The sequence below is a fragment of the Odontomachus brunneus genome, unplaced genomic scaffold (assembly GCF_010583005.1).
Source record: "Odontomachus brunneus isolate Ranch 3 - 2012 unplaced genomic scaffold, Obru_v1 Obru_scaffold_008, whole genome shotgun sequence".
Taxonomy (NCBI): Eukaryota; Metazoa; Arthropoda; class Insecta; order Hymenoptera; family Formicidae; genus Odontomachus; species Odontomachus brunneus.
The window spans coordinates 2,014,213-2,032,955 of NW_022639458.1; the positions used below are offsets into that span (position 1 = coordinate 2,014,213).

Below are 18,743 nucleotides of genomic sequence, written 5' to 3' on the forward strand. Positions count from 1 at the left end.
AGAGGAAAAATATTTCAATGTAAATTGAGAAAGGATAATATATTTGTTAACAAGTACTCGAGAGAGATAATTTCAATAATAAAAATTCAAATAATCGATAATTTCCATATCCAACATCGGTCTGAAACATTTCATAGATACTCAGCAAATAACATTTGTAATTAAATTTTCTTTTTTTTGTTGAAATAATAATTGCAGATTGTATAAGTCGTGCTCAACGACGAGTCCTCAAATCCACTGGTCGGATGTCAAAGTCCAACTTGGTAAACCTACCGGGAACTTTCTTAAAATTAAGTAATTCCCCCGAATGATTCGGGAGAGACTGCCGGGACGCAATGTAAACGGTATATAACCGAACGACTTAATCCGGAATACCGTCGGAATACACCAACCCCCTGATTCGCCGACTAGCAATTTATTCCTCCGTACCCCACGCCGCCACCGCCGCTCTCCAATTAACTTTAAATCACCCTCCGCGGACCCTCCTCATAACGTGAAACTTCGAAATTCAGTCCTAGTTCGTCTCGATTTACGCAAAGACATTATGTATTGCAATGTACTTGCACTTGCTCATTAATATATTCTCAAAAGTTAATATATTATATAAAAGTTAATACATTAATATATTATTGAAAGTCAATTTCTGTTTTTACTTATATCATATATCGTAAACTTATATCGTAAAGCATGATCTCTTTTAAGAAACCTTGAAATATATGTGTACACACACACACACACACGCGCGCGCGTGCGCGCGCACACACACACACACACACATGCATATATATAATATAGAATTTTTCAATCTCAAATTAATTAAATTAATTAATTATTGTAATTGCATTGAGGGTGATTCACATCTAATTAATTCAGTATTATAATTAGTAGTTGTAAACGTCAATAGGTCAGAAATTAGGTTAAATAATAGGTAGAAATAGGTTAAAAATTTGTTAATATATATTTTTTTACATATCCTTAAATATTGTGTTGCAAAAAATTGTCCGTCAAGAGTTATGGAATATTTTTAGCTCACTAAAACACTATAATATCTCGTATTATAGATTTACAGATTCTGCCTTCAGAATTAAAGTTAGAAGTAACAAAAAATACATGCTATATGTTTAATTTGGAATTCCTCAAAATCCTCTATGACGTCGAGATTTTCACATGCGTTTGCAATCCCCGAAGTTGCAGACGGAAAGTGTGATCCTATAGACGATTAAGCCGACTAATTCTAAAACGGCTTACGTGACGCATTCGCCGACTGAACGGGACACGAAGGGCGGGTTTGTGGTCGAGTTATGGGACAGAGCACAAACCAAGGGGGCATGTATTGTGGTTCCTGTCATCTTCAGCCGAGCCTTCGTTGCTCCAAATGCTAATTATATGTCAACCGTTCACGCGCCGTATCACGAAAGGTCGACTGTCAGGAATGGAACAATAAGGGAGGGTTTGCTAATGGGTTTAATACGGAAGGAAGAAAATTTTAAGAATTTCCGATATCTTTAAAAGACACTTTTTTCTTCTAGTTACAATTCTTGTAACGTATCCTATAAATAATAAATAATTATAATTCACTGCCTAAATAATGCGCATTATGAAATGTTCATTAGTTAATCGGATATTAGTAAGTTTCAGAATAAATGAAGATGGAAAGAATTTTTCATATATTTTTTCTAATTTATTACGTGATACGCACAATATTATTGTACATTTATTATATTATATACGTATACTTAGAGTATGTACGAAGTGCGTCGTGTTTCTAAACATTGTGAACTAAATTGACAGATAGTACGTCGAAACAAGGGTCGCAGTTCATGGAAAAGGTCGAGCAGGAAATTTTCCGGCGCGCCTTATTTCCTTATCGCCACTTAACAGTGAAGAGCGATAGGCGTCTGAGTTCATGAGCAGGTATACTCCGAGAAGGCCGCGGTGATTGATGCAGCTTGTACACGCGAAATCCCTATCCGCCCACTTTCACCCTCTTATTCCAGGATGTTCATACGGGGGATTCACTGATTCGAATCGCTGCGCCTGGTGTTTCGGGGTCAACCATTTTATCTAGGTACGCGTCTTAGAAAACACGTCCGTGAAAACTCTGTCGATTGCGATTTCACTTGTGCAATTTTTTTTATACGAATTATGCGATTTCTCATTATACGAATTATGCGAAATTCCTTAAAAAAGCGATAACATGTAAGGAGTATCTCAAATTGAACCAACAAACGCTGTGTGTGCATAAAGTTTTGTCACTGCAAACTTTGTTACTCGATTGTGCGTCGCGATCTTGAAGTGACGTAAGGAAGTAGTATGCAAATGGAAAAAGCAGTGTAGTGATAAGGGCAACGTCGCTCTCTTTTATCCTTACCGCATTAATCACAAAAGACCAAAAGAAATTCGAAGAAAGACAACGGACGATTCTCAGACGGTCGCATTTGCAAGTCGAGGAACGGGCTTAAAAAGTATTTTACGATAAAGCGACGGTGAAGCGACGTCCAGTTGAGTGTAATCTCTTAATTGTTTCCTGGATTATGATAGAAAGTAGACAACCTTACGAGAGAACGAAATCTTGGTTGGCGGCTGAAGGAGCTGAAGGGTGGAGAAAGGTAATTAGCAGACTGACAACGAGACGGGCAAATTTGCAAAGCCATTTCAAGTTCCTTCGAACCCCTTCAACTTTCTTTAAGCACGAAGCTATCCGCTCATCGCCGCTAATAGTTTACTGGAGGTGATTGGATTCTTCGGATCGTTTGTAACCACATCGGTAAACTTTGTACATTTAGCGCCTGCGATTTAATCCCTACCGCGATGAATCGCTCGCTCGCGAAGGGGTTGCTGTATTATCGAGCTGGTCACGAAAGCGAGCTTTACCATCGCGTAGAACGCGCGTCTTTTGTGCAAGGTTTGTTTGTATCGTCCGCTTTGAATATTTCTTCATGTTAAGTTTGCCTTGTTTGCTGTCCATTCTTTGTGAATTATTTTATAATACAGTTATCGGCTTAAGACAACATCACTCAAGATCCGCGTAATTGCCTTTTCTCAACGCGAGAAGATAGAAAAGCGTGTACATTTATACGGAAATTTAGTAAATAATAGACTTCGCATCTATAATATAACGAAATCACATATCTATGTATCGAATGTGCAAAGGGGGTGGCTATAAAGAAGATTTGCAATTTCCAAAAAAGCAGATTCTAAAAATACATGTACAATATGAATGTCCACATTGCATGCACTATATTTTAAACACTGAAACATTTTTATCTCGATTGTGCACACCTGTTCGCAAGCTGTGAATAATGGAATATTGTTAAACTTTTATTCTATTGTACAATATATGTTTTTAGCTGCCAAGGCATTTGAAAATTTTAGGATTTTACCCTTGTTTCGACCGGTGTCAGTATAACCTTTATATGCCCAGACATTTGGGCACCTGAAATTAATACTAATAATTGCTATTCTATTATTGATTTTTATAATAACTAATTTCCAGAGCCATAGATTTACAAAGAGGCGACATTAAGATGCGATATATTGAGAGTCGCTATTTTGTATGTACAGTTATATATAAAATTAATCTCAGTGATTAATCTAATATTCACTTCATGATTAGCTTAAATTTATGGCTTGGTGTTATAATTCTGCACATAAAAAAGTGCTTTATTACGTCATGATGTACTAAAAATATTTAAAAAATATCACAATTTACCGGAATAGTATAAGCTTCTTAATCGTTACGGAAACAATATAACGTTTAGGATTTATGATTCAGCCAATGAAATAAAATTTTTCAATAACGTTTCTCTGTAAATCTAGAGCTCTACTAATTTAGAGTAAGATAGTTCTCAGTAGTGAAAAAAAACTTGCTGCAGTTTTATTTTATAAAAAGTGCGCAAGTGGTTGTTTTACGACAAAATATACACTAATCACACGTGGATACTCGCGTAATACCCGACATGGGTATTTAAGTGTTATTATTAGATTTGACAACATAAATTTCATAAACTGTTTCTATCTCAGTACGTATAAATAAACATGATAATTTAACCAGTATGCATCTTATTGAAAATTTGCTTTGCGTTTTAACACTTTACAAGAAATCGTTTAGTAAAACGCGAATCTTTTTCCTCAAAATTTAATTTTGTGAAGTGAGTAATTCGCAAAAGTACATCAGACTCTGAAAGGAGCAAATGACCGCGTTTGCGATCGCGTGGGACGCGTCGTCGATGAGATCGAGTGGCATTAAAGAAACAAAATGGTCCCTGGGTGCGTGTCGGCCATGCTTCGATCGGGATTGATATAAATTGGTAGAATTGCCGGGTGCCGCGAGTCTCGGCAGCGGGGAACGATACTGATTGCCACGGCCGCTCGTTAAGTACTGTAACAATGCTGGCCCCCACTACATACGGTTCGCCACCCCTCGCTTCTTGCACCCTTGTGCGACCGATCGTAGCCTCCACCAATCTGTTCTCGTTCATCCCCTCCGTCGGCAGCGACTCAGTCTGTCTCTGTCGACAGTGAAGTAAAACGAGAAGTGGGGAACTGGAAGAAGAGATGGATTGACGCGATACCGAAGAGAAGGATGAAGTATAGCTTTAGGTAATGTGTGAGAAGGAATCGGAGGGAACGGTGCGAGAGAGAATGCAAAAGAGGGGCAGGAGACAGGGCGAAAGAGATGGAGGGAAAAGCGTGAGAATGAGAAAGAGGATGTGTGAGGGAGGATGAGGATAGTGGAGGGAGAAGCGTGTGAATGAGAAGAGTGTGAGAAGAGAGCTAAGGATTATATGTATGTGTGTGTGTGCGCGTGCGTGCGTGCGTGCGTGCGTGCGTGCGTGCGTGCGTGCGTGCGTGCGTGCGTGCGTGCGTGCGTGCGTGCGTGCGTGCGTGCGTGTGTGCGTGCGTGCGTGTGTGTGTGTGTGTGTGTGTGTGTGTGTGTGTGTGTGTGTGTGTGTGTGTTGGAGTAACGAAGAAGATAATGTACGTGAAGCGATGAAAGAGAAGAGAAGTGAGAACAGAGTGCGGGAGAAAAAGGAAAATAGCAGGACGGAAAATACGCGTGAGAGGCATTTACCGGGAGAAGTAAAAAGAAATAATAAGAGTTAGCGCGTACGAAAGATGCAAATAGAAACAAAAACACACATAAAATTTAAAAAGAAGATTAATTATAAAGACGGGAAGTTATGGAATAGAAGTATCTATTGTACATCTAAATTTCATCAAATCGACGTGTATAGACGAACACAAGTTGCAAACTTAAAAAAAGTATGTTATAGTCTGATCAGAATTTAAGATGTTGAATGAAGGGTAAACCCGATATAGAGGAAGAAGAACAGAGAAAAGCGTGACGAACAACGGGAACGCAAAGTGGCGCGAGAGACGACGGCTGCTTCGAGCTCACCTCGAAGGGCGCCGAGAGCCTCCGCGATATATAATCGTGATCCTTTGTCGGCGGTACACTTCGGCCGACAGTTGCGCCCTTCTATGGCGCTGAAGTTGGCGTCGCTACGTCACGGAGCGACGCGTTGTCTACGTCGTCGTGGGCGCTTTTCTATAGGCCGCAGGGGCGTTTCGGGGTGTGCGACGAAGGTCGTTTTCCCTTCTCGAGTCTCGCTTCTCACACCAGGGGTAGCTTTTCCTACCGTGTTCTCCTGGTTATTAGGGCTGCCTTTGGCCGAGGGACAATCGAGAGGTAGCCGACATTGGGCGGGGCTTGCGAAAGGCCACTGCGTCATGTTTTATCCAGTAAAGTTCGCTCTTTTGAGCTTTTCGGAAAAGTTTACAGCAAGGGAGAACCTGAGGACAGATAGCAGTCGTATTATAGCACGTTGTGACAAAAGAAGTTACTGGGCGATTAAGGCGAATTAAATTGATTCCGTGAAAAATCGTATTCAAACGCTGATGTTAGTTCTATCTTATTAACGGAAACAAAGTGACGAGGTCTCTCTTCTTCTCGTTTAACAGTTAATGGCGGATGCGTTTCTGACTGCGCGAGCTTATTTCAGCCAGACTCATCCTATCATGAATCTTGAATCAAGATTCAGCGGCCGTCGCGAATCCAGCAGCCGGTATTTCGTGAGATTGTCAACGAGCTCCCATCCAATTCTAGCCGTCATTCCAAGTCCAAACATAACGCCATTCCGCGGAGCAAACATTTCTACTTTTCGACGTGCAAACCTTCCGTGATACCTCGGGGAAGCTTGCTCTTCAACTGTGCTGACCATTTCGCGTCTCATTCAGTTCCGCCATTCATTCGCCGTTCCCGCACTGCATATGCTTAATGGTTGGCTCGCATGTACATCTGTCGCGCATAAATATACGTTTAAATTGCGTATATATATCCTATTCGGTGTAATTTATCTTGCTAGTAAATATCTGAAATGTACTGACAATGTTTCAACTTATACTACATATTGCGGATGAATCGCTACTGAAGTATATTGGAGTATCGGACAATTCATGACATATCTGTTCTGTGCAGGTAGAATTCATTAAACTGAACACAAAATATCTCTACTATTTCGCAAATAACCAAGTAAAATTTTTAATTATTAATTAGAAAAATTGGTAAATAAGATCACGCGCGATTATTCACTGATATTATTGATTATATTCTTCATGAAATTTATGAAAAAGATTATATTTACGTACAGATAATACGTGAAATGACGAAATATTGACTGCGTTCAGAAAATAAAGCAAAAATAGACACGTTTCCTTGTTAAAAGCCAACGTTTAGCAACCCTCGTCGCTCACTATGCGGTGTTCCTTCTATATGAACTCGAGGTCCAACTGAGTGGATGTAATAGAGGTACCACATGTTTCGCTCAGATTTACTGGCATGTGGGTTCCGTCGATGTGTGCTAAAACACTAATGTAGAGCCTGCGAAGGGAAAATTACCAGCAGCCCTCGAAGCAGTTATCAAATTTATCGCTATAATTTTCATATCTCTTCCGAACTGCTAGTAAAGCCACGTGCATACCGAATGCATTATCAATGATAAAAAATGAGTTGATTAATGCATATCTTGAATAATTTCTCAGTACTATTAAATCTTATTCGTGAGTTATTTCGAAGTCATTTTGAATTGTAAACCCAAGTCTTAAAACAGAATTAAAATAAACCAAATGCACTTACATTATTATTATCATTAATCACTCATGTAATTATTTCAGAAAAAGGAATAATATTTAATATTAAAAATTAAATTTAAAATATAAATAAAGTTATACTTAATTATTACTAACGTTTATCTTTCCATACTAATCCTGCAGAAATTTTTATTTGTTAATAGAAGAAAATAAGAAAATAAAACTATATATATATATATATATATATATATATATATATATATAACAAAAGAATCTCTCACGGAATCCCAAACAAAGAACATTTCTCTTGCGTTGAGAGACGGGGCGTTGAAATCGCGGTAGAAATCAGCCGGTGGGCGGTGTTAAGTACCGGGGAGTGTTCTTCCAAGCCCCTTTCTACGGTTCACCCTCGACCATGAAAATCCCGACGCGCCGGGAAACACTATCTGACGGTCAGTATTTTCGTTGCAGGCCTACCATGCAACCATTCGCGACAGGCAGCACAATGGCGACCGAGACACCGACCAGCCTGCCGCCCGAGAGGGTGACCACTCCAACACCCTGCCGAAATCTGACCTTCTCCATCGCGAAGATCATGGAGCCGGACAAGCGACTAACCGAGCAGAATAATTCGGTGCCGCCGCCGCCACCGCCGACGACGACGACGATCTTGCAACAACCACCGAACATTACCTCGCCATCGTACTCGGCGCACCTGAAATCGGCGTTCGAGAAATACGTGCCGACGTTGAGGCATCAAGATCTGCTCCAGCATTATCCCGTATTGTCCAAGTATTACCCATTGTATTATCCGAGTCCATTATTAAGGGCCTTTCCGGGTCCTCCGGCCTCAACACCGTCAGTCACACAGAGCTCACCACCCCCTACGGCAATCCAAGAGGCCTCCTCGCGGCTGAGCTTGGCGAGCATGTCGCCGGAGAACCAGCGCGGCAAGAAGAGTCCAGCGCCGCGGAGCGACCTGGGCACCACGAACAAGCAGAAGACCTTCACTTGCCCGGAATGCGGCAAGGTGTTTAACGCGCACTACAACCTGACGAGACACATGCCGGTACACACGGGCGCCCGGCCGTTCGTCTGCAAGATCTGCGGTAAGGGTTTCCGACAGGCGAGCACTCTCTGTAGACACAAGATCATCCACACCGCCGAGAAGCCACACAAATGCGTGACCTGCGGCAAGGCCTTCAACCGGAGCTCCACCTTGAACACTCACACGCGCATCCACGCAAACTTCAAGCCGTTCGTTTGCGAGTTCTGTGGCAAGGGTTTTCACCAGAAGGGCAACTACAAAAATCACAAGTTGACGCACAGCGGCGAGAAGGCGTACAAGTGCAACATCTGCAACAAAGCCTTTCACCAGATCTACAATCTGACTTTTCACATGCACACGCACAACGACAAGAAGCCGTTCTCCTGCAAAATCTGCGGTAAGGGCTTCTGCAGGAACTTCGATCTCAAGAAACACATGAGGAAGCTGCACGACACAGGCTCGCCAGTGCTCAATGGACTGGACGCTTCGGGCCAGAGTCACAACCAACAATCGGGCTACTCGTCGGTATACCATGGGCCCGAGCACTCCATCGTCAGTCCATTCATACTCCCCCCTCCTGGGTCTACCAGTTATCACTCTCTCAGCAAAATGTTGTGACAGAACGAGAACATACACTATTCCAGGAAGACTCAGTACCCGCTTATTCTCGGTTCACCTTGCTACTCGGCTGACATGGGTCAGTTGGCGCAAACTTCCAAGTGAAGTAGACGCACACTTTCGAGTTATTATTCGGAAAGAACTTTATCGCGGTCAAGAGGCGAGGGATTTACGACGCGTTTTAAAGAAATACACGATATAATGTTCGACGAATAAAAATGTAAGTTCGTGGAAAATTCAAAAATAAAAGAAAGATTGTTGTTTACAGTTCGCTTACGAGGAAAGAGTCCAGCAGTCAGTAGTTCACCGATGTTGCGAAGACTCAATCGCTTGTTATGAACGAAACACAAGTGACGAATGACGCGAATGAAATTGCCGCTCGATTTTCTTACTTTGATATGTTGAAAAAACAGCGCTCCCGCGGTTCTCTATTTTTATAATGCATCAAATCGAGAGATCGAGGTTTATAGAATTTATTTTTTCAGATCATTTTCATAATATTCCCCATTTCGCAGTCGAAAAGAAGAATTCTTGACTAAACTTGTATTACATTTTATCATCAGATTATACTGCAGTCTAACGCTCGATGGTAGGCGTTGCAACAATTCAAATGAGATACTTTCGATCAATATACGAGGTCAAACTGCGGAATATATACTAGACGTATCTGATATGAAATAATTTGCCGCGTGAACTGAATCGAGCACGTTGGGAGGTAAACCAACAAGACATAGATGCCCTATTAGTCCCTTGGCCAATCGCGAAGGGTTTTAATGATTGATTTTCGGGCGTTGATGGCTGCATCAATGGACTCCTGCGGGCTAATTAATCATATATGTAAATATTTGTAAATATTTGTATGTGCAAAAGCAAATACATTATGCGCGTAACGGTGGAGAGGAACGAGGGAGTTATTAGCAAAGTGATCTGTAATTAGGATCGTCTCAATACAGAGACTGATGGAGAGCCATGAGAGTACGATAACATCGTCCGAAAGACTTATCAAAAATTCGTCCAGATCTCAAAGAGAAAATACTCGCCGTCGAGTTCCATTATGTGTTAATTGTTTCGTCATTTGGCGCAAGTAAAAATTCGGCACGAATATACGTTTTCATGGAAGAAATTGCGAAACTTTTTTTCTTATTTCTTAATAATCATTTACGCGTAATAAAGAGAGTTAACTTTATATTTTCCTCAGAAATACCGGTGATATATATCAAAGATTGGATGAATTGACAAATTTGTACATCTCTAATATGTCGGCACGTAAAGAAACAATTGCGTATCCTCGTGGTTAAATAAGACTGCATTATAAGGATTTCTATTTCATTGGAACAAGATAGATACACATAATCGAACACGAAGATTAAAGAAGATTTTGTATCGCAAAATTACAAATAAGGAGTATGTGGATGTACGGAGCGATCTTACACATTGACCGCATATCTATTTACATTTAGGCAAATGTATAAATCGGTGTGATAGTAGCTTTAAGTGAATCATATAGATAGCAAATGAAATGTTGGTCACTATTATCATTATTATTGTAATTATTATAGCTAAATCATGATCATCGTGACTAATGCGACTACGATCATTAAGAGCGCGCGCGCTTTGCAATAGAATCAAGAAAGTTTATAAGAATTATTATTATTATTATATTGAAACAAGTGTCTATCTATTTATGCATTTTTATTTACATCTTATGGCTAAAAGAGCAACCTAAACATTATTCCTTCCGTCGTATGTAAAACAAATTTCAAAACACGCACCGCGTTACGAGGCAAAATTGATTGTTTACAACGAAAGAATGGTTTGTTTCACATTACGTTGAACATTTATTTTGACGGAGAAAAACATAATGGACTCTTGTCTACGTATGTGTATTGTGCGAGCTAGATAAGTGGCAATTAATCGCGGTGGAAATAATCAAGCATAACTAAAGACGAAAGATTATATATGTAGATAATCGGTAGAGTAGATGAAAATGCATATGTATGTGTCCCTGTTGTAAATATGAGTCAATCCGATGCAATAAATTTATCGATACCAGCGAATCGCCATTTTGTTTCTTTTCCAGAACTTGTCCTTCCAGAATCGACTTCACGATACAACATTATGTTCACAGAGCTCATTAATCAGCTATATCATTAAAAAGCACATTTTCGAAATTTGTAATTTCCAAGAGCAAGAAAAGGGATAACTTGGAAATTACTTATTTAAAATTATTTTTTTTCTTTACGTATATCTGTGTCCGATTAAAAAATCCGCAAAATTTTTAATCTTCCGGTTACCTCCTATCCTCCTATGGTAGGTCGGGAAATTTTGGTATTTTTACTCAATAACTCCCAATGAGAGGGAACGTAATGAAATTCCATCGATTTAGCTGGTAGTCCTAAATTACTCCGAAACGTATCCGGTACGTGTGAGAGGTGGAACGTGTTCATCGCGAAAGAGCTTCATAAAATAGCGTATCGATTACGCGGGAAAAAGGCTTAACCCTCGGTGTAATGTACGTAACGAGGGTGTATATGCGCTAATCTTCGGAGCACATCATCCGAACGATCCCTAATCTAACTGCAGCCGAGCGAGAACCGCCCCTTAAGCACACCGTCTAGCTCGATATCCCATCTTCTACAATCGCGAGAGAGCGAGAAAGAGATGGAGAGAATGAGGAATCGATGTTACCGAGGACGAGCCAGTCGCGACCAACGGAGAATGTTGAAATAGGAGAGACAAAGGAAATACATCGCATCATCCACCATTAGAGATGATGTGATCCTCTCATACGAAGCAGAGGCTGAGCGAGTGAGAAGAAGGGAGATTGAGAGAGAGAGAGAGAGAAAAGAGAGAAGGAGGGAGGGAGACAGATACCGTGATTTAGAGCGAAACAGAGATTGAAAGTGCAACCAAGGAAGATAGAAGCTGCGTGAAAGGGTGGGAGGTGAGTCAGGGGTTGGCGTCGAAGGGTGCTGAGCTCGGAGTGCGTCGAGGAGGGTCAGAGAGGGAGAGGAAGAGGGGGATAAAGAGAGAGAGAGAGGGGGAGAGAGGGCAACGTGCTTCTGTCCTGATGTTTGCGCGAGATATCGTGCCGGTCCTCTGATGTATCTGCAGAATCTGTCCTCCATCCATTAAATCCGAGCTCATCCAACCATCGAGGCCACCCTGTCTCTTATCAAATACTATCGGTCGTTACGGGATCAGGCCTTCCATAGAATGTCGTTCGAGCTACGTGTCAACGAGGAATCCCTGGTGTTTGCGATGTAACACGGTCCGTCATTGAAATACTTTCGCGGTCGATACGCGACGCGCCGTATCTCAGTAATGCATCTGGATTTGATGATACGGATATTGAACACATCTGATCGGCTTCATGCACATAGAGGTACTACGATCTCTGTTACAGTCTCGTGATGAAGAAACTGAAGGGAGAAAACGAGCGCATTAGGTTACATTCATTTTAATTTAACAGCAGGTTTTTCCGCATCATCGTTCGTTCCTAACGACAATTTTGTCGTTAGAAGCGAATCGAATAATCGTTCGTCGCTGTAGAACTTGCCGAAAGGAATAGCGAATACAACTTCTCCGAACGACGGCAGGAAGTTTCGGCTCTTCTTAGGAGAGGTGTCAAAGAGTCCCGGTCACGCAGCGGGGGACTTGTATACAAACAAGTATTTACTGGCGTTTAATGGGAATTATCTGCGCCGGAGGGGCACAATTAAAGGCGGATTATTAACACCTGGAGCCCATGGAGCTCTACTTCTTGAGTTGCCGGCTTCTTGCTTCTATTGCGACCATCCTGAATCAACGAAGTCGTACGAATACATCTTTCCCGAAGGGTAGATCGTAAGGTAAGCGCGTCGGTCGTCTTTTAAGTTGGCTCGCTCTACCGCGATTCCGGTTTTGGAATTTTGCCCTGCGAAGGAAGGAACCGAACCGCCAAATTCGGCGTACCGTAAAATCGCTCGAAACCGCTGTTGCGACGTCCGGAAAGCACTCGATTTTAAAACGCTTGCATTGCTGTTTAGGAAGACATCATTTTAAAAAAGAATCGAAAATTCAGATTCAACTATTGCTTATCGCACATCAATATTGTTATTATTAGACATACTATGGAATAATTTTAATAATATCTGTAAGTTGTTAACTTGCAATTGATAACTTATAACAATTCACAATTGATAGAATTTATTGATACTCACAATTCGTCGTAGTTATATAAAAATGATTCAACTTACATAGAGTGCATTTTGAAAAAAATAAAAATTTATCATATTATTAATTTATTTTGCTTATTATTATTATATATTAATATATTAATTATTATATTATTTTATTAATATATTTTCAATATTTTATTAATTTATTTTAATATACATTTCAAAAAGTACAGATAGCACTGAGGTTCTTCGCATTTGTTCAAGAAGTCGAGCACAGTCAATTTTCTTCTCTTTAATGGTATTCATTGACAAGCTCAACCCTTAAAAAAATAGGTAAAAAACGTAATTAGTAAAAAATAAAATTAATTTTTTAATTACTTTGTAACGCCCATAAGGCTTGGATTTTTTATTTTAGAAACAGACTACCCATTGGTAACAAAAGCTCAAAAATCATAATTTTGTGAGTTGATACTTCATAGTAATTATTAATACTTACAATCGAACGATACTTCACATAGAACGATTTGAATATTAATATTTCGATGTAAAATTATATACAAAAATATAAATATAAAATAACCATCTACCATGTACCAAAGTTGAAAAAAAAAATTAACAGAGAAGCGAATGAGTGATTATCGGTGAAGTCGCGAAATGTCGGAAATAAATTCGACAAGTGCTGTCATTTCCGCAAACCCATCGTAGATTTCCTGCCCGATAAATCCGATCTTATGCGAAGCGCGACCGAAATGTGTAGCGAACACATTTTTGCGGATATCAGCCCGTTCGAGCGTACATTCGCGCGAATTCTGCAGCGGAGCGGACGATCCTCGGCGATCCGTGATACAATGACAATACGGAGGCCGCCATAATGCAGGCGTCCGCATTGACACGCCGCCGATTCTATGGAGGGATGAAGAGGGTAATGAAGAGGTGTCGAACCGTATCCCGTAAACCCCCATCGTCGGGCGAACCAAGGGTCTACTCGCATAATAACTTACAGTTCGCTCATCAGTTACGGGTTTTAACCAATTATAAGGATATTAACGGGGGTGGCACGATCGCGCGAAACAGCTCCCGAGGGCTAAGAGCCGCATTTGCGAACGGCCCGATATCACGCGGAAGGGATTTAGTACTTCCTGCTGCGATCATTTTGCGTGCCGCGAGCGTGTGCTTGATTCAATGACGCGGCGTTTCGATGATGATCGCTCGCCGATCGATTTGCCATTGTTCGATGAGAAATGCGAGTGTTTATCTCATGTTTGATACGTTTAGATCGTTCGCGTGTGATTGTACATCAAACATCATATATGCCCTAACATTATATAATTAAGATTATTTGATTATTTGACACATGCATTATACATCGCTGAAACTGTACTTACGTTGATCTATGCTTAAGAGAATCTTTATTTTATATCACTGAATAAATTATACTTTAATAATAACAGAGAAAACTATTATGATTGCTACAACTGCATTTTCTATTATTAGAAAAAGAAATCATGCAAATTCAAGTTAAATAGATGTTGCATTTAAATAATTCTGTTTTTATATATATGTCCATCTGTCAACACAAATTACTAACAGATATTTTAAAAAAGTTTAAAAGACGCCTAAAAGAAATAATAAATAGGATTATGCTGTCTGTATAACTCTTTCTCTCTTCTTCTTTTGTGTACATGGACGAAAAATAATATTAATATTTTGTTATGACAACCAATTTAGCCAAATAATATCCCTAATGTTTCTCCACACATATACACACACATGAATAATACACACAATAAATAAATGTTAACGTACATATGTGATGTTACTATGAACATGTTTACGTCTACATGAGATATCTCGTTTCAAAAATTGTAGTGAATAGATAAAAGTATTGATGAAGGTCCAAAGGACAAAATAAATGTTTACTTTCTGTTTGCATTACTGATATAGATTATTATAGCTCATGCACTTTCATCAGCGTACTGGCTCTTATTGGCGCTTTTACTTTATTTGTTGAGGCAGCAAAAGAGACCTTAACGCAGGTGCGCACGTGCTCGGTGTAATTTCGTATACTGACAGCGTCCCTATAGACCTTCCTGGCTACGCAGCGTCGGCGCACCGTTGACACTAATTACGTAGTATCAGGTGTCACTAGTGCATCGCCTAGCCTAACCCTGCTTTTCGCGATCATTGTACCTCGGTCGAACGTTATCCACGCTTCGACGCCTCCGTGAAACGCGACGGGGTCGAGTCACTCGATTCAACCCCGAATCATTCGACTAAGCGGAATACTTAGCGGGAGGAATATAAAGAAGCCGGTCGAGCATTCAACGATCGCGTATCCGTTTCACGGAGACACCATTTTCTTTTGTTAGCCCCTTCCCCTTCCTCTCTCTCCCATGAAAAGGAGAGAAAGAGAGAGAGCGAGTGAGAGCTTCAAACCCTCTCGCGTTTCTCAAGCTAATAAAGCGCACCGCGTGCCGATCTTATTGCGTGGAATATAATGCGCGAGGAAAATCCTGGAATCGCGAAGCACTGAATTCGTCTATTTGTGCGCCTTGGCAGACACGATTTCTCTACGGCGATATGCTCGAGGAAATATCTTCGATCGTTTGTGATCGCGTTAATTTGACAGATAATTCTGATGAAAATATATATTTCATTTATTTCATCAAAATAAAAATTCTGTTAAGAACTTCGGTTGTGTCCGATGTATTCACAGAACATGTTGCATCCAAATAAATGTTTCAAGTACTTCATAAGTTTATTCGGAAAATCTGTCATAAATTTATCATAAGCATCAAATTCACTTAAAATACATTCTTAATTCTAATAAGTTTAACATTTCAATGAAGAATATTAAATAAAAATAAAAATCCGATTTGCTTACTACATAGAATCGACTTTTTCTTCGGTAAAGTTTGATAATATTCTTGTAAAAAGATAATTCTTCTTTTGAATATATGATGATGAGCTTTTCTTAAATTTATGATCAGTACAATGAGAAAAATTATTTGATAAAAAATTAACAGACAAATATTTTCGATCAAAGTTTTCAATCAGGGGATATCTGATTAAATTTAATCAAATACTTCCGATCATATTTTCGATGTCATAACTTATCACTTTCCGATGCGATATCATTTTTCAATACCATTTTATCAGATAAACCGATCAAAAAATTATGAACCGATATATTCTCATCGGATGTTTCGGGTTCAAAAATTCGGTATTTTGATCGGAAATATCCGTTTGTTAATTTTTTTATCGGATAATTTCTTGTAGTGTATTTTTTAAGACTACATGGAAAAAAGTTAATTGCGGCAACAAGGATCTATATGTGTAACTAAATCTCATTGTAATATATGGATTCTTGGTTAAAAACAATCATTATTTCAAAGAAGGAAAGTGAACCGATTAATCACTTTTCTTTGGAATAAAATGGTATTTTTTTCTATGTAATCGCATAACTTTGTACATGAACACTTCAAAACGATAAGAAACCGTCGAAATGCTTAAAAAATCAATAAATAAACGTGCAGCGTTGACGATTTGACTGAAACGAGGTCGCGTTAAGGAACCATTTGCGTCTCTCGATACATTATATTAAGAGGGAAGTGGAGAACGCGCCCCATAATGACGTACTTCTGCGACAAAACAGATAGCTTGCGGATTCTGATAATCATAGTTTATTGTGCCGCGGAATGACAAATTGAACGATGCGCGGGAGAAAGTCGAAAGTTCACGGCAAATCGTAAGAAAAGTGGTCGAGCGCGAATTTTCGCATGCGAATCTAACAAGGGGGTGGTGGCGGCGGCAATACGCGACGCGGCGTATTATAATGACGTCCCTCTTGGAACGACGAGCGTGGAAGGCGACATTCCTCATCCCTCGGAGTTATCGGTGCGAACCTCGATACTTACACGCGCACAGGGTGTCATCGATTCGGCCCGACCTCTTGGCTCTCGTAAAATCGATGCGCCTCGACGAGCCATCTTTCTCATTATCGGGCTCTTCTCTCTCTTACGGTAGTCGGATGGAAATGCGACTCGTCAAACTCTCACTATAGGGGAGACGTCGTTTTTGTCGTCTTGTCTTATTATTCGATCTGTTTATACCCCATATCTCTTGTATTTTGTCATACCATATTCAATTTTTTGGCTGTTTGAAGTAGTTACGTGAAAAAATTCGCGCTACGTAAGAAATAATATCCTGTGTCTTATACTGTATGAATAATGCACGATAAAAAATATTTTATATTTGTGTTGAAATGGATCTTGTGTAGAAATTTTTGTGTTAAATTTTTAGTGTTAATTTAACACATTGCCGTTGTGTTATTTTGATTATTCTGCATTGAATTCTTATTCACTAACGTCACCAAGTGTTAAAGTAACACAACATATGTCTTGACATATTTTATATATAAAGTGTACATATAAGTTATGTTATTTATTAATATACTTACGTTGTGTTAAATTAATACAAAAATTAGAGGAGATAAATTAGAATATGTGAAATGTATCACATTTAATAAAAAATTTTTTACAATGTAATTTATCGTTTATTGTTTGACAACTGATTGTTTTACGTGTGAAGGTGTCCTTATAAATTTTACTTGTTGCACAAGTGTAACTGGGAATACTTTTTTCCAAAAGAAAGGAAAGAAACAAGTGGTTTCCCAAATCGCTCTAAATAAACATACACATATCTTCGTGTAAAGAGGATTTCGGGATTTGGGTCAGGTTGCAGCTAGCAGAAAGGGGTACGAGCGCGATCGTCGAGAGCACACGCACTAAGTCACACGCGTGTCCTCGAAAGGGCGTAACTACGACGTCGCGTCGGCGGGCGGCCGCCGGGAGTGTCGAAGACATTTTCGAATCTGTTTAATCTCAGTACGTGTCGCGTAAGTGAAAGCTATCTCCGTGAATACGAAATCAAACAAAGTGACAAACAAACGCCTTTCCTTGCCTGTCGCCGCCGCCGTCGACGCCATCTCGAGAGGAGTCGAAGTTGGCCGAGCTGGTGTGAGATTGCACCCCCTCGCACCCCAATGCTTTGATGTGTGTGCTCGACACCAGCGTGTCACACTCCAAGTGTTTATGAGCCGTATCTTTTACCCCTGCCCTCCCCTTCCCCCTCTTTTCCGCCGTCTTCTTCAGCACCTCGCTCTCTCACAGTCTCTTTTCCGCCTGGCTTTCATATCGCCGCGTTCCGCTTCTTCGTTCCTCCGCGCCTCTTCCTTGACACTCCGCGCTCTTCTGATCGCAGTGAATGCGCGCCGTCATCCCCCTTTTTGGTCCACTTTCGCCGGATAATTAACTGGCTACCCCTTTGCCGTGTCGCCGACCAACCACCGACGACAACGTCGACGCTAAGGTCGTCGAACCGGAAATAGCTCGTCAAGTGACAATTGGAAAAGCAACGGATATCCGCGGCTATAGAAGGAAGAAGTCGTGAGTAATTATTGATCATTATCGTGCGCAAATATAAGCATGTGCAGGATTCGTTTCGCCATTTCGGGTATACAATAAACGCACATGTTTTCAGAAATTATAGAAAGCTCCTTTTTAGAATAACTAAACAGTAAGAACTGAAGAGGCAAATAAGGAATACAGCACGGATGTCTTAGTGCTATTAAATACTAATATTACTTTTTTATATAATATTAATATGATAGTGGGAGGATAATTATGTCCAGCATGTCAAACGCACGTATCGAAATTTTTCTTCGATTAACGTACGCGGCGAATCTACCTTTCATACTTAGATCGATCCTTGAGTCCCAATTTTTATATATATATATTTAAAATTCCCAAAACCCATTAAACCGA

The 18,743-nt window shown here is 40.1% G+C and overlaps 1 protein-coding gene across 1 annotated transcript in view; it reads left to right on the forward strand.

Moving 5' to 3' along the window:
- The window catches only part of LOC116854136 (fez family zinc finger protein erm-like), a 32,896-nt gene extending 22,089 nt beyond the window's left edge, over positions 1 to 10,807 (forward strand). Inside the window, exon 2 of the mRNA XM_032835746.1 lies at positions 7,564 to 10,807. Within this exon, the coding sequence (XP_032691637.1) occupies positions 7,571 to 8,758 (1,188 nt within the window). The 5' untranslated portion in view covers positions 7,564 to 7,570 and the 3' untranslated portion in view covers positions 8,759 to 10,807. The remainder of the gene's footprint in view (positions 1 to 7,563) is intronic.
- Positions 10,808 to 18,743: the final 7,936 nt, after the last annotated feature.